The sequence below is a fragment of the Amblyomma mixtum genome, chromosome 2, assembly GCF_055824585.1.
Source record: "Amblyomma mixtum isolate Tamu chromosome 2, ASM5582458v1, whole genome shotgun sequence".
Classification (NCBI taxonomy): domain Eukaryota; kingdom Metazoa; phylum Arthropoda; class Arachnida; order Ixodida; family Ixodidae; genus Amblyomma; species Amblyomma mixtum.
Window position 1 is genome coordinate 175,551,633 of NC_143013.1, and position 16,461 is coordinate 175,568,093.

The 16,461-nt window shown below is 46.7% G+C and overlaps 1 protein-coding gene across 1 annotated transcript in view; it reads left to right on the forward strand.

Moving 5' to 3' along the window:
• The window catches only part of LOC149361708 (uncharacterized), a 173,264-nt gene that overhangs the window by 77,515 nt on the left and 79,288 nt on the right, over positions 1–16,461 (forward strand). The window contains exon 13 of the mRNA XM_089567465.1: positions 3,256–3,558. Within this exon, the coding sequence (XP_089423591.1) occupies positions 3,256–3,558 (303 nt within the window). The remainder of the gene's footprint in view (positions 1–3,255; positions 3,559–16,461) is intronic.

Genomic DNA, 16,461 nt, shown 5'->3' on the forward strand with positions numbered 1-16,461 from the left:
CTGCACGTCATTAACTACCAAGCAGCGCAAGGACGGTGCAGATTTGTTTTAGGAAATTCTCTGGCCGTTTGTACGCTGTGCGCAATGATCGCAAATGTACGAAAAGGGTTGAAGAGCGCTAATATTCCTGGACAAGATTCGTGATGTCCAAAAAGGAAAAAATTTTGGACCTCCCACTTTGTTGTCCGTTGTTTACGCGCTATAGTGCCCATTCAAGCATACATAGAGCCTCCATAGATTTCAAGAAAGCATTCATTCAGTCGAGAATTGGTTTGGTTTGGTTTGGTTAATGGGGTTTAACGTCCCAAAGCGACTAAGGCTATGAGAGACGCCGTAGTGGAGGGCTCCGGAAATTTCGACCACCTGGGGTTCTTTAACGAGCACTGACATCGCACAGTACACGGGCCTCGAATTTCTCCTCCAAAGTCGAGAATTGAGCACTACTTTAACACACTAGAGAATATATACTGGGATTGCGCAGCCACCAGAGTACCGCACAGAAATAGGAATAGAATAGTGCAAGGGGAAATCTCTGGGCGCTTATTACCCCATGGTCACAAGAGGCATTCACAACCTTAAAATCATTTCGCAAATCCTAGGCGTAAGATTCAGTTGAGAACACCTCAGTAACCTTCCGTTTGCTTATCTCAGCGCACTGCTAAGTAATAAGGCATTTAACTGCGGTGTATGATTCGGGGCCTAAACATTCAGAGTAGAACGGTAGCCATTTTAGTGTTGTATCATTCTAGGAACGCAGAACACAGGACACACATCCCATAGAGGCCGTCAAACAAGGTGTTTTGCTTTTTTTTTTCGCCGCGTATGCGAGTATCGCGCTAATCTACTTCTTTATAACAATTAGTTGTTATAAAAAAAACAAAGGAATTGCTCGGCACTAAGGGAATAGAAGAGCAGTTAATGATAGATCACAAGTTAATTGAACTTGCGAGTGAATACGTCTATCTATGCCAAGTAATAGCGGCATATCGTAACCATGTGAACGAAAATTGCGAGAAGATAGTTATGTTGGAGTGAACCTGTGAGGTGCCCTCTTGATGCGACAAACAATTCTGTGATAGCCCTCAGGAGCAAGGCGTATAAAAGTTCTACTTTACCAGTGCTTACTCAAGGGGCTGAAACATAAAAGCTCGTTTAAAGAATCTAAATTAAGACGCTGGACAGCATTACGTGGTAGCGAAAGTGATTTAATGGAGTCAACATCAAGAAACTAACACCGTGAACTTAAGGGAAGGAAACGCTATTCGGGGGCGGGACAGGCTTATGAGTGCAGGCAGAATAAGAAAACGACGACTTGGCCACGGTTTCCCAGGCAAGGGCTAGTAGAAATGCAGTGAAAATCCCATTGTTCTCAGTTCAAAGTAGCCATGTATGGCTGACTTTGGCAATAATGACTGCCTGGTCGTTTTGCCCCTTCCATCACTGTAGCTTCCCGTACGATTGCCCATTTACGTCCGCACGGGCACAGATGTAAAGAGAAAAGTTAATAATGGCGGGCGAAATAGTATACGAAGAAATGAAGCTCCGTGCATCCTCAAGAAACAGCGTCTGCGAACGAGAGCAACACTTGTTTCCTGTGGTTACAGCGGCCACTATAGGTTTTAGTGGCTGTACAAATAATCCTAAGCATTTCCGCAAACAAACCCTCCAAAACCTTGAAATAACTGGTAGACGAAGTTACGCGTTTTTCAAGGCTGAGGAGGTGCCCGTAATAATGACATTAAAATAATGTTATTTTACGAAAATTGTTTCAGAAACTTGACATTGCAGGGATCAAAAGAGGTCAGTCAAAGGAGGGGTGTTCGTGGTGCGGGCTTTCTGAAACCACTAGGAAATGTCTTTCATTTTCCTCAGAATGATTAACACAATTAGCAGAATGATTAACACAACCCTCATGAGAGAATTTTACTTAGAAGTAAGCTAGGACATGACTTACGGGAGTCCACAAGCCGAGAGAGCGAAGAATGTGCTGTTGACACCTCCTATTTGTCAGCTTGATAGATTGGCAACAAGGAATCATGCCATAAGTAAATCGTAAATCTAGCGAGTGTTGAACATAAACTAATTATGTAATGCGGCGCTAGGGCGAATAATAGAAGCAGAAGGGATATGGAATGAATTCTGATACAAATTCCACAAAACACAGCGAAGCATGAGCGTCAAATGGAACTTGAACAAGAAAACACGCACACGCACGCACACACACATGCACGCACACGCACACCCCAGTGTATGAAATCCTCTAGGGAGAATACAGACGACGTTGATAAGCACTTCTAAAGCACAGTGTTCGTGTCTTCGATGTTAGATAACTTTGTTCTAGTCCTGATCTTTCTGTGCTTAACATGGTATCATTTTGCACTTCGCGTTTCATTTTCCTTCTTGGCGTTTCATTTGATGCTGATTTTGCGCTGTCGACTTGCTTGATACTGCTGCTTTCCTCAGCTTCACTCGGATAACTATTCTAAAGATGAAACGGCCCATGCAAACTATTGTAAGTGCCTGTCAACTCATCATGCGAGTCACAATCTACATGAATGAACCGGATGAATGCGTTAGTTCGCCTTCGGTTTCCATCCTCCAAAAAGAACTGGGTTTCCTTGACAGGTAACAGGTTGGGTGGCTTCCTTTTGACGTTCTTTTTCTTCCTTTGTCTTGTGGTTTTCATGCTTCCACATGCGTTCGACGGTTTTTAACACTTCTGGTATATGTAGATTGTGACTCGCATGATGAGCATTGCATAAGGTTTAAAATCTGATTTCTGTACATTGTGACTCGCATATCTTTCCTGTGCATTGTTGTCAGTTAGGTGTTGTTATCTGTTGCTTTTCATTCATCCTTTTTTACCCGATTGTAAGATCACACGTGCCTCGGTCTTTATAAAGCCATGAAGTTTCAAATAAAATTTTAGTTGCAAGTACCGCCCTGTGTCGTCTTCTTTCTCTGTCCCGTGTCCGCTGCGGTGTCTAGCTCCTTCATGTCTCACCAACTGGCCTACACATCTACCCTCCTAAGTTATGTTCACACCGCAATTATAGATTAGATTCTCGCGGCAGAAAGGCGATCGCGTCATGCCGAAATACTGGTGACCACAGGACATAAGAGCAGCAGAAGACCTTGATGACATAAAACGCAATGAATCAGTTAAAGATGTTGCTATGCCTCCTCTTGCCTGGAGGATGCAGCGCGTCTCAAGCGCAACAAGCAGCGTCAACCTTATTCGGGCTGGGCGCGCAGGAAGGCAGAGATTTTCATATTGGCTTTCGTCGGCGGCAACCTGGCGCTAGTGGGCGTGCTGTTGGTCGTCGTGATCCTCTACGTTTGCGGCCTCCTCATCACGGCATGGGGCGGCGAGGAAGGCTGCTGCAGCTTCCGGTCGGGTCGATGGTGCTTCTCCCTGGGCGCCTGCGTCTTCGTGCTCGTTTTCGGTGTGGTGGCTGTGGCCACCACTGCAGGCATGGCGGCCGCCTTCCTGGCTACTAGGTGTGCCTGCGGCCTGGCCAACAACCTCGGCTCTCCAGCGCTGACTGAACCGATCAGGTGTGTCTGAAGTCAGAGGCAGTGAAAATTTACAATCATTTTGTCAGCCTCAGCATAACGACTCTGTGTATACACCTGCCTGTTGGTCCGCCAGTCTATAATAAGTCTGTTTGTGTCTACATGTTTCTTTGCGTTCTGGCCGAACATGGTAGAGGTGAACTCAACGTAGTCGTCATTCCTGTCATCCTATCTCATCAACACCAAACTTTGCCAGGACAAACTTTTTCAAAGAGTCATTCTGTCGCCTACTGTTTGGGACAAACAACATTCCTAAAGACTGTTTCTGGCCTTACTGAATATAGAGCTTTACTGAATGATTTCTTTAAACATTGAATATTACGGAGCACGAATGCACTGCATTCACTTTTGGCTACTATAAACATTTTGCTTATAGCACTTGCGCTCATAGACAAGTTTCTCGGTCTCCGCGTAGTAAAAAGCGTTGACGTGACCATGCGGCGGGCGCCTACTACTTCGTGATCATGTGATATACTACTGCTACTAGGTTATGTGATCTCGTGTTTGAAAGGCAAAAAACGTAGCGCAAAGAGGCGAGGACACAGAGAGACAGACAACACTACCGCGCCGTGTGTTGTCTGTATTTCTGTGTCCTCGTCTCTTTCCGCTACTTTTTTTACCTTTCAAATATTTCATTTCATTTCATTTATTGGTTTTGTTTGGCCAGTACAGAGACTGCAAACAAGGGAGAGCAAGCTAAAGGCGCCTAGTAGCGCCTTACAGAGGCCTGCCCTCCCCATGTAAAAAAACAAAAAACAAAGTGGCACTTGGCAATGGTACAAAATTTCCATAAGTAACAGAAACTAGAAAAGCAGCGGATATATTGACAACGAAACAGAGATCAGTCATGCATAGAGCTAAGCGCAACAAAACTGAGAGCAAAACATAACAAAGACAAAAACTGATTAGGTAAAAACACACAACTAGCTATAACAAAAATATTCATGAACAGTTTTCTTGAATCTGACCTCGGACATAATTTGTAGTGACAATTCTGTTAAGTATGGATAGGTGTTTAATGTATGAGGAATTATGTGAGTTAGTTTTTGGAACCCATAGTTTGTACGGGATTTTGATGCATGGTATTGAGGGTGCCTAAGACTGTATGCTGTTTGGGCAATTAAATTGGTGCTCTCAAAAGTCTGCCAGTTCCCTTTCATAAGGTTTATGACATAAACAGCAAGCTTCTTGTGGTAAGCGGCCGTGATGGTTAGCAGTCTATGGTTGAGGAAGAAAGGACCCGTGCTCTCACTGTAATGTAAATTATCAATCGCTCGTACAGCTCTTTTTTGTAAAGTCAGTACTTTCACAGGATTGGTTGAAGTAGTCGTTCCCCATATCAACAAACAATATTGTACATGCGAAAAGACTAGAGAGAAATAAATTTGTAGTTTGAATTTTCGAGGCAGTATTGTGCGAAATTTATTTAGGATACCAACAGAGCAAGCCATTTTAGTGCAAACGTAGTTTACATGATCTGTCCAGAGTAAATGTTCTTGAAAAATGAATGCAAGGAACATTGTAGAGCTGACACGAGTTATAGGAGCTTTTTCGAAGAGAATTTGGAAGTTGTTCGGAACTTCCTTATTTTCGGCTCTAAACAGTATGTACTTTGTTTTCCTGACATTAAGTTCTAACCTATTTGATTTGAACCAAACAGACAATTGGGATAACCAACTATTGGAGGCTGCTTGCAAAATATTACTATCTTGCCCTGAAAAAAATACGTTAGTATCGTCTGCATAGATTATGTTGTCTGCTGGACGAAGGTTGACGATATCATTAATATGTTCTAGAACAAATCATGGTCGGATAATTCAGCCTTACAACGCCCGTAGTGAAACTTTCAAACATTCCTTCTTCCCTCATGCAGTTGAAATGTGGAATGATTTGCCAATGAGTGTTGTGGAACAGAGTGATGTGCATGCATTCGAACGATCTCTGGATAACCACCTGCTTGAAAGTGCCATTTGATGCTTGACTGAATGATGTACCGTGTCATGCTGATGTATTCAATGCTTGTGAATAGTGCTGTTTTTCTATGAAATTTTTTTACCCTATCTGTAAGGACCCTCACACGAGGGTTGACAGTATTGTTAAATAAATAAATAAATAAATAATAGGAACAACGTTGGTCCTAGAACGGAGCCCTGTGGCACACCAGACACAATCTGACCGATCCCAGATGAAATACCGTCAATGATAGTTGTTTGAGATCGGTTGTCAAGGTAGCTAGCAAATAAGGTTAAAGGAACGCCGTGTATTCCATAAAACTGCATTTTTCGAGCAATATTTTATGGTTAACCGAGTCAAACGCTTTCCTCATATCAAAGAATATGCCAACTGTTAGCAGTTTATTTTCTATGTTTTCCTTTTTTGAAATCCGTACTGCTGCATGGAGATGACATGGTTTTTGTCGAGATATTGAGAAAGACGTGTGTTGATTGCAAGTTCCGCAATCTTAGAGAAAACTGAAAGAATGGAGATCGCCCGATAATTATTTAAATCATTAATTTCACCCCCTTTATGAATGGCAGTGACACGAGCTAGTTTAAACTGATGTGGCAGTGTGCCTGTCGTGAACATTAGGTTGACTATATGTGCTAATGGTATCGCAATGACATCTGCTACTTTCTTGATCGGGACTGGAGCTATGCCATCGACGACTGGAGCACTATTACTGCGTAAGGAGTGAATAATGGTAATTATGTCTGAGTCAGTGCATGGTAACAAAAACATGTAATTACTTTGTTTACTGGTTATATAGACTGAGGCATCTTGATGTGGACCATCAGTTGATTTTGGCGGAAAAACAAATAAGAAATGCCCATTAAATTCATTCGATAGGTCAGCGCCATCATAGTTCTCACCATGAATGTGGAGTGAGACGGATGTGTTGGTTCTGTTTTTACCTAGAAGATCGTTAAGTGTATTCCATGTTCCCTTCGAGCCATCAGACATGGAGGACTTTCTCACGGAATAATCACTTCTTGCTTTTTTAATGTCAGCGCCTAACTTATTGCGGAACGTTTTGAATTGACGAAGAATGCCAACCAACAAGCCTAAGCATATACCCTTCTGATCTCGTGTGATCAGCGCATGTGTATAGCTCATCCTTCAGATGTTGCGCTATATTCGTTGTCTTATATGATGTCGACAACGTTGGGACGGGACGGTGGCCGCTGCATGGCGCGTCATACTCAGTCCAGTGTAGTAGAAGCGGCAGCAGTTAAGAGAAAGCCGCCAGCCGCGACGAGGCACATGAGTCGCGTTGCGGGAGGGCGTGGATGCAGCTGAGGTAGAGCGTCGTGCTCTGAACGCGGCCCGTTTGCGGGAGGCAAGAGCCAGAATTGTACTTGAAACCGAAATCTAACCGTTATTTCCCACTCATGACGATGCCCGCAACCGCGTTCCATGACAAGAAGTTGAAGTTCGCGGTACTACCTTCTCACCTATAAACGCTCGTTGCAAGTCATCCACAGTCGAAACCCAACCATCATACACTCATACCTAGTAGCCGCGCATTCAAAGGGAGAGAAAAGATTGCAAAAGCGTGATTACAAAATCCATTTAAAATATATTTTTCGGCGTGTCTACGACGTTACCATACGTTCAACTATTTTTACTGATATAGCTGTTAAGTGCCAGTTACTGTGTATTGCGTCGTCGTTGTTGTCGTCGTAGCAGTAGTAATATGTCGCAGTTGTCGGCGTAGCCGGCGGGAGAGTTTCCATGGGAGCCACTGAGAGTTTGGTCACCAAGGGAGGAGGGGGTATGACGTGAGAGGAGGAATTCGTAACCGATGGGTGGTTACCCCCAGAACCATCCGAGGATGGTTGGAGGTATCGTAAAAGCGGACGAACTCCCAAACGCAGGATGGTTACCGTAGAAGGAGGAGGACGTGGTGAGAGCATAGGAAGGCCTAACGGCAAAGTGGGGATTTTTGCAATACTGACGTGACACTTATGACGTCAGTATTGAACGACTTCAACAACTTTTTTTTGCAAGTCATTGTTTCTAACACCAGTACACATCCGCAATACGCTTTACCACTTTTTGGTGCACTTTTTGCTGCTGCAACTGATTTTTGTAGTCTTCAGGGACCTGATGACAGAAATTCGTATCGAGACAACAGGGATTCTCTAATATTATGCAGTCCCGTATCGAACGAGAGAGCCAGCTTCGTCCCCAGAAAAGACAACTTCGGATTACTACAGAAAATCTGTCGTAAAGACAGGACGAAAAATATTTTGTCGTATTTTGGGACCGACTGTGCCGTATTTTTCGCCTAGGTATGAACCGGAGACGAAAAACAGGCAATTTAATTTTCGACTCTGTGTTAAGCTGCGCGCTAGACACCACAATGTGGACATTCGGGCATTAGTAGCTTAAATTAAAGAAATATATGAAATAAAAAAAAAAAAACAGCCGCCGCGGTGGCTCAGTGGCTATGGTGCTCGGCTGCTGACCCAAAAGACGCGGGTTCGATCCCGGCCGCGGCGGCTAGAATTTCTTTGGAGGAGAAATTCTAGAGTCCCGTGTGCTGTGCGATGTCAGTGCACGTTAAAGAACCCCAGGTGGTCGAAATTTCCGGAGCCCTTCACTACGGCGTCTCTCATAGCCTTAGTCGCTTTGGGACGTTAAACCCCATAAACCAAACCAAACCAAAAAAAAACAAGGGCACGCTTTATTTCATGAATAAAAATGATGTGCTTCTTGCAAGGGTTAGAAAGGTTTATTGCATCAGCTGTCTTCCGGGCTGTAGTTGTAGTTGTAGAAGTAGTGTCGCGATAAGCGAAATGGGCTTGGTAAACTTGCCTTGATATGACGTCATTCTTGCGCTTCTCGCATCGTTGTACATTTCTGGGATACCGTAGATGTTATCAGGTTCGGCAAGGGATTGGCAAGACTAATCCAGCAAGGCATTCGAACGGCCTTATTTGAGAACCACAAAACAAGAAGTGGGAGTGATGTGTTGTCTTAAATTTCATGAGAAGCATCAAACTATAAGCTAGGTCACCATGGATGTCAATGAGACTGAACACTTGAACACTGAATTCCTTTGAATTCGAGGACATATATCACGTTCTCCGACCATACTATTCCACAGCGTTCGGGGTTACTTCGTTCTCGTTCTAGCTCTGACATCCTTTTATACTACTTGAGTTTCCACCCGAATGCCATACGCTTCTTAAAGATGCCACAATAATGAAAGAAGCCTGGCACAATAATGCGTCACAACCTCTATCCCGTCTTTATTCGAGTCTTAGTTGACCCAGTCAAGACCCAGTCAATGAAGGGAAATGTTCTTTCACGTTTTCTTTATTTATCTGACTTTCTATACATAATACAATCAACAATCGCAGTACAGACGTGGGGTCCAGAATCGCAGACTCTAATGGGGCTTTCGATTAGGTGTTCCAAAGTAAACAAAAACATGAGCAAAGAGGCATAAACAGAATTCTACATTGCAAAACATGTAAAACGAAGAAAAGAACAAAGTATTGAATGCATAGCAGATGGAATGCAGCAAAAGTAAGACTTCTTGCGTATTAACATAGAGCAACGTATGTGTCATTCTTTTTCTATATGAACTTCCTTGCGAACGACGTGTACTGCTGCGATAGACGGAACAGACAGCGACCCTACACAAGTATGGACTCACAGGCTCACAACACAAGACGGCGCCGCATCCGCCTCCTGGCTTCGCTAGCTTTCCATAGCTGTAACCGATTACGATGCTAAGCCTAGCAAGCTGCTAAGGAGTGAATACAATGGCTGGCGCCGCTATGAGAGCCGTGCGTGCTTCAGAGTTTCAAGGAATACTTCAAAGAACCATTTTCCTCACTCTCTGTGCCACCTTCATGACATCGGTTCTCTCCAGGAAAGAGTTTTCCCGGATATTCTTTAAAACAAGGCACGCGTTGCAGAGGCCGCTGCAGTGCATCTTCTCGGCCACCCGGCTGCGGAATCTCGTCCTGCCGCCAACCGACAAGTCAGGAAAGTGAAACCTACTCTCTTAAATTTAACGTGTTCTTAACACACCTGGCGACCACCTAGGTCATCAACAGACCTGTCCCTGAGCACACATGTTGGGGTTGTTTCAGTATTTGTTACTATTAAGTCGTTCATGTGGTGTCGTGTGTTTTTATTATCTTCTATGAAGGATACGCACTTTTATCTGTGATGAACAAGCAAGGCCCATCAGTGAACTGATCAGCTAGCAGTCATGAGATCAGAGCGACAGACATTCCTTTCTGCTACAGTGCGCTGGACAGGAAAATGTTTTGGAGCGAAAAGCTTCACCTCACGGATCAGAGCCGAGATTCGCGTCAGCGGAACTGGTGAGTTATGCGCATGCGCTAAACTGGGTGACGTCACGCGCCGCGCAGGTGGTCGCTCCTCGCTTCTACAGCAGCCATCGCCGCCGCTGACTCTGTCGCCTGACCTATGGTGCCCCTTCTAGCCACCATAGCCTGACCTTTCGGAGCAGCCGCGCCCTACTGCGCATGTCGCTACAACTGCGCGCTTCGCCTCCTCACCCACAGTTTGACCATTCGGTGCAGCCGCCTGTTGCCCGCGTCGCAGCCGGCAACCCTCCTCTCCGCATTCCTGCGGGCAGTTTTAACCTCACCGATTTCCGTCTTCTCCTCCGTCTCCGTACAGGCAGTCCATGGACGGCCGTCAAACCAAGCATAACCGAAGCTTTTCTCATGTATATCCAGGCTTAACCAGAGTTGAGCCAGTGCCTAATTTTTTTCAAAACGGACGGGGGCGGGGGTGCAGACAACAGCTGGCTGAATGAGGCGCCAATAACGTACGTTCATTGTAATGTACTTCGCACCTAAAATAGGCTATAATTTTCAGTTTTACTGAGCAAAATTAATTTTAATTATCGATGGCGGGTTTTCAAATAATAATTCACTGCGAAACTGACCCCACACCGGTTTCTTTAAGCTACCGTTATCTTTTTCTCTGAGAAAATGTAAGAAGAAATGCTTCCAAGCAAAAATCAGATTTTCAAGTTTTAAGTTTCAAAACTTCAACATTGCGAAGGGCTGCCGCAATTTACAGAAAAGCAATAATAGCTCTGGCTTTTTCAAGGAGGATTATACACAACGCTTTCTGCATAAATACTTTGCTCCGAATTGCACTGCGCCTTCCAGAAGACAATGAAATGGATGATAGAACAAAAGCGAGACTATCATACATTGGAGCCATCGTCCTCCACACCAGCGCCTACAGCTCCTGCGTCGCACTCGGTGACGAGGCGTCCCGCCTTGACGAATTTGATGAGGCGATGACCATCCTGGCGGAGCCGAACAAGGCTATTGTGGTTCACAGTTTTCCCTTGTTTCAAACGGAAGGACTTCTAGATAGCTTGGCCGGGTCACAGCGTTTTTCGAAGTTTGACCTCACTTCGGCTTACCATCAAGTACTGCTCAGCCCTGACAGTCAGGAAGTGACCACATTCATTACCTATGATGGCCTCTTCCGCTTCAAGCGAGTTTGTTTCGGCCTTGCTTCGGCGCCTTCGACTTCTCAGAACATGATGCATTTAATTCTAAAAGGGTGCAAGGGTGTCCTCTTCTACATCGACATCATAGTCTATGGCACCACCCGACAGGAGCACCTGACCAACCTGCGTGCTGTTCTCGAGCGCCTGCCCAAGCTGGACTCAAGCTCAGCCACAAATGTGTCTCCGATGTTCCGACGCTCACTTTCTTGGGGCACGTTGTCAGCGGTGAAGGACTGCTTGCAAGTTCTGCTGCCATCGAAGGGATTACGAAGGCTCCGGCTCCATATCTAACATCGGTGAGCTTCGCTCCCTCCTTAAACTTACGGGTTGCTACTCTAAGTTTATGACTCATTACTCCTACGTCGTCGAGTCTATGCGCCCCTTATTTCTTGGAAGTGACTCAGCCTTCGCTTGGACCGCTGCTGCGGATTCAAGCTTCAAACTACTGAAGTCCATGTTGACGTCATGCAACGTTTTCTTTTTTTTACCCTGCCCTTACCGTGTTGGTAATGACTGACGCTTCCGGATATGGCCTTGGGGTGGTGCTTCAGCAAAAAAACGTCCATTCCCTGCAAACTGTTGCGTTTGCCTCCCGTACCTTGACACCCCAAGAAAGAAAGTTCTCTGTTGGCGAACGTGAGGCCCTAGCTTCCGTTTGGGCGTGCGAATGCTGGCACGTGTACTCGTGGAGCCGGCCTTTTCTTCTACGCCCCGACCACATCGCACTTGTTACTTTGTTGTCGACTAAAGAAACGGGACATCGGCCGTTGCGAATTTCACGTTGGTCGGTTCGCCTGTTGTGCTACAACTATACTGTAGAGTACCGTAAAGGCAATGACAACTCTGTTGCGGATGCTCTCTCTGGCCTTCCCTTACCGACCACATCATGCAGTGAGCCAAGTGAATTCGACGCAAGTGACGACGATTTAGTCTGCCTGCTATCCCCAGCTGTGACTTTCGAAGAGCTACGAGAAGCAATCATCAGCGACGCTGGAGTTGCTCAAGCCATTCACTTAACATCTGCGACATGGCCGGACAAGAAATCCGTCCCGGAGAACCAAAGGCTATGATAACTCCTCCGCTCGGAGTTGCCTGTCGTGCAGGGCGTCTTGTACCGAGGTGACCGACTCGTAGTTCCCGACAGTTTGCGACGACTTCTCATGGACATCGCGCACGAGTAACACGTCGGAATCAGCCGCACGAAGAATCGGCTGCGAGAGCTCTACTGGTGGCCAGGAATGGACGAGCACGGCGAAGAATTGGTACGAACGTGCGTCGTGTGCCGGTCCTGTGACAAGTCGACTCGTCCGGTAGCAACTCCTCTGCAACCTGTCGCCTTCCCAGAGAAACCTTGGGATGAGGTTGGCTTTGATATCGTGGGGCCTTTCGACCAAGCTCCCAGTGGCTGCCGCTTCGCGATAACTCTCAAGGATTGTTATAGTAAGTGGCTAGAAATTTTCTTTGCTGATATGATCACAACTAAAACAGTTCAACAATTTCTGCTAGGCCTTTTTGCTCGTGAGGACAACCCTCAAGAGATTGTGTCTGATCATCGACCACAATTCTCATCGATGGCCGTGCAAATTTTCCTCCGCGAACGGGGGATACGCCATTGCTCCTCGGCGGTATATCAACCCCAAGCAAATAGACTTGTTCAACGGTTCAATCGAGTGCTCAAGTCCTATATTCAGCTGGCTCTGTGCGAGCGGCGCCACCTGCGCACAGCTATTGCGGACTACCTCGGTGTCTACCGCTGTACGCCACATGCCGCGACAAAAATTGCACCAGCCGTCATGCTTCATGGCCGGTTGCCCCGCACAAGACTCAACGTCGTAGGCCTGCCAGATCAGTGCTTCCAAGTGATATCCGATAAAAGCGCTTAAGCTTTTGCGGGAGCGGCTTGAGGAGAAGCAAGCGCAGTACAGGCTTTATGCGGACCAGCAGAGTGGCGCCAAGCGTCGTGACTTCCAGATCGAGCAGTGCGTGCGCGTTCGCAAGCGGACTGTACCAGGCAAACTGTCAGCTCGGTTTTCGGAGCCTCGGAAGGTTGTGGAGCAACGTGAACCTGCATCTTACCTGCTGGATGATGGGCGAGTTTGACACTCGTCCAAGTTTTCTGCGGTTCGACCAGAAGTGGTTCAGCAGGAACTGACGTCCCCAGTTCCAGCGGCCCTTATCGCTGACATTTCGCCGCCTCTCGACTGCACCAGAGTGCTGCCGACCAGTCCAGAATGCGGAACCATGGTCTAGGGTTCATCTTGGGGCGCGCCTTCAACCCAGCTGATGTCAGCCGCTGATGTTAGCCCGGGCCCGTCATCGCGCCTGGATTCGCCCGCTCCAGACCCAGTAGCCACTCCTCAATCCTCGTGTACATCAACATCGGCAATTGCGGCTTCACTTTCTGCGCCGCCTCGCAGAAGTACACTCCAAAAGAAGCGGCCCTCAAGGTTTAAAGACTGTGTTCTATATTAGGCTACTGATTAGGACATTCACCAGAATTTTTAAGTGCGGCGGAAATGTGATGAAGACGAAGTGTGGCAGGTGCGCTGTACGCACTTGCGCGCACTTGCGCGCACGAGAGAAGAGGAGGAAGTAGAGAGAATACAGATCGGCTCGACCGCATGTTGCGTGTACTGCTTCTTCATTTCTAATAACTCTTCTTACGATACAACATATTTGCCGTTTACGTCGTATATGATGAGCTGCAAATTTTTCTTCCTCATGAAAACCAAGTGTCAAGATTGAGCATAGAAGAGCTTTTTTCTTGCTTCACTGGAAAAAAACTGTCGATAAAAAATAGTTTAAGAGAAAGCAAGCGACGAGTAATAAGTAATTTTGGGGAAAGATAGAAGTGAACTGTGCTCCGGATATGCTTCAGACAGCAATTCTTTCTGCGACACATTGAATACAGGCAGCACGAAATCTCAAAACCAAGAAAATCTCCCCGACTTTCTCATGGCAGCGGCACCTATACAGCGAACCCTGCAAGCCATTCTACCTGCAGTGGATATCTCACGTAGGTGGGCATGATAAGCAAGAGATTCGCGTGGGAGCCGTCGTGTGGTGTGTGGATCCATGCACTATCCCGATTGAAAAGCGATGCGAATATAATCCACTTGTCCATTCATTCATGTGTTGACGTGTGATAAGCTGTGGCTAGGGGTGCGAAGTCTGGTGGAGGCACAGCAGAAAACACTGTAAAGCTCCTACCTCGCACATTCTGCTTCTGAAAAAACTGCCGCACTGGGAAAGAGTTTACCATATCCGTTATGCTTCAGGATACCAGCGTGTGCCTACTCACCGCGATGAGATTGCCAGCCAGTGTGTGTGGACATCACCCATGAAACTCATTGTATTAAGTCATCATCAATGTTCATTCGCACTTTATCTTTCCTCACTGGAATAGCAGGCCAGGGCCATGTTACCACAGGCCTATTTCTCTTCCTTTTCTTCTCACTAAAATTCGTTTCTCACTCTCTGAACGTGCATCATTAGAGGCGGATGATCACATGTTTTCTAAACGCACCAGGTGCGTGAAACTTGCGAAAACCTTATGTAATATCGTCCGCTGCGGCTGCCGTGCTGTAGCTTCGGGAGTTTAGCGTGCGCTCTGCTGTGAACTATACACTACAGCTACGCAGCGTACATTCCTTCGGGCGCAGAAGCTATCCATCGCGCTACCACTGCGATTTGGCCCGCACACGAGAGACCTTATTGCTTCGAGAGGGAACATCAGAGAAAAACAAAAGTGTCAACGAAGCAGGTGACTCCCTAAGCCGACGCCGATGAAGGTGGCACGTCGAAGCCACCTTGGTTGGTGGCTTCCAAGCCAAAGAGGTTGGTCCCACGACAAGCGGATGATCATACATTGAAAATTGGTTTTGAGGGAAGCAAATGCTGCAGTAGCTATCTTACGTGCCTCGGTTACACCCGCACCGTGCCTTAGGGAAGGGGCAAAGAAAGTAGTCAAAGAAGAAAGGAAGAGATCCTGTAGTGGAGGGCACCGAAATAATTTGGACCACCTGGGAATCTTTAGCGTGCATTAACATAGAACACCACAAGGGCACCTTTTTGCGTTTCGCCTCCACCGAAACGTTGCCGCCGTGGTCGGGTTCGAACCCGTGTTCTCCGACTCAGTAGCCGATCGCTCTAACCACTGAGCCACCGCAGCGGGTGGGCGATCCTCCAGATTTTCTTTTTCCATAATGATTCTTCAAAAACAATAAGGTTTGGTGTTGATTGCGCACTTAATGAAGATCCCCCCTCCCCCTCAAACAAAACGATGCAAGCGCGAAAACTGCGCTGCGAAAATGAAAATTACTTTTGAGGAAATAAAAACGCAGTGACTCCCGCAGTTCTCGGTGTAGACCTCAACCGCGTCGTGAGACTGCGTAAAAATTCTATTGGATGAAAGATTAGAGTGGCTGTCATTAGGTGATATCCAGACCATGCAGGTGTAGAAAGCAGAAAGCGCGAAATAGGGGCCGTAGTCGAGGGCTTCGGAATAATGGCGGCCACCTGGGGCTCTTTACCGTGCACGGATGCGAATCTTAATGAGAATTGCCAACACAGTAAACAAAAAAATAGTAAAGCAAGAAAAGCTGAGCATGGTGGCAATTGTCACCACCCCGTTTCAAAGGGGACGCTCCTATCCATCCATCCATCCATCCGTCCGTCCGTCCGTCCGTCCGTCCGTCCGTCCGTCCGTCCGTCCGTCCGTCCGTCCGTCCGTAGGGGTGCCTGTAGCGTTTCGCTTTCATTTAAACGTGGCCTCCGTGCCCGCGTTTGAACCTGAGAACTCAGCTTAGTAGCCGAGAGCTCAACCACTGGGGCATCGCAGCGATGAAATGGAGCGTGAATAGGGGGAGTTGAATTTAAAAGATGAAACATGCAGTAATGGTCTCCTTCAACGTGAATTCATGAACCGCTCCTTTGTCAAACGGACGAGTGAGTGAATTGCAGCAACATAGCACAGTCGGCGAGTTGGTATTGCGTCTTGAAAGACGAAATGGCGCAACTGAAACGAAGGCCGACGGGAAGGAAGGCATGCTTGTGCATGTTTCTTTCTTTTCCGTCTTCATTCGTTTTAGTTGCGCCGTTTTGTTCTTTCGGGTGAGTGAAATATGGGAAAGGCAATTGCACCACGAAGAAAATAAGCTGTTGGCAACAGTGTCGGCTTGCTCCGTAAAAGTACACGTAAGTGTCAAGGTCACCAAGTTCGGATAACAGCGGAGTCTGCAACCCGCGAGAGCGGAACGCCTCGGGACTCGAACAACAAAAAGGCTTTTTTCAACGTACAGAATCCATTCATGACCCTGAGCTCCAAGTTTCCTGAGTGAACAAATCGTGGAATGCACTTGCGCGGA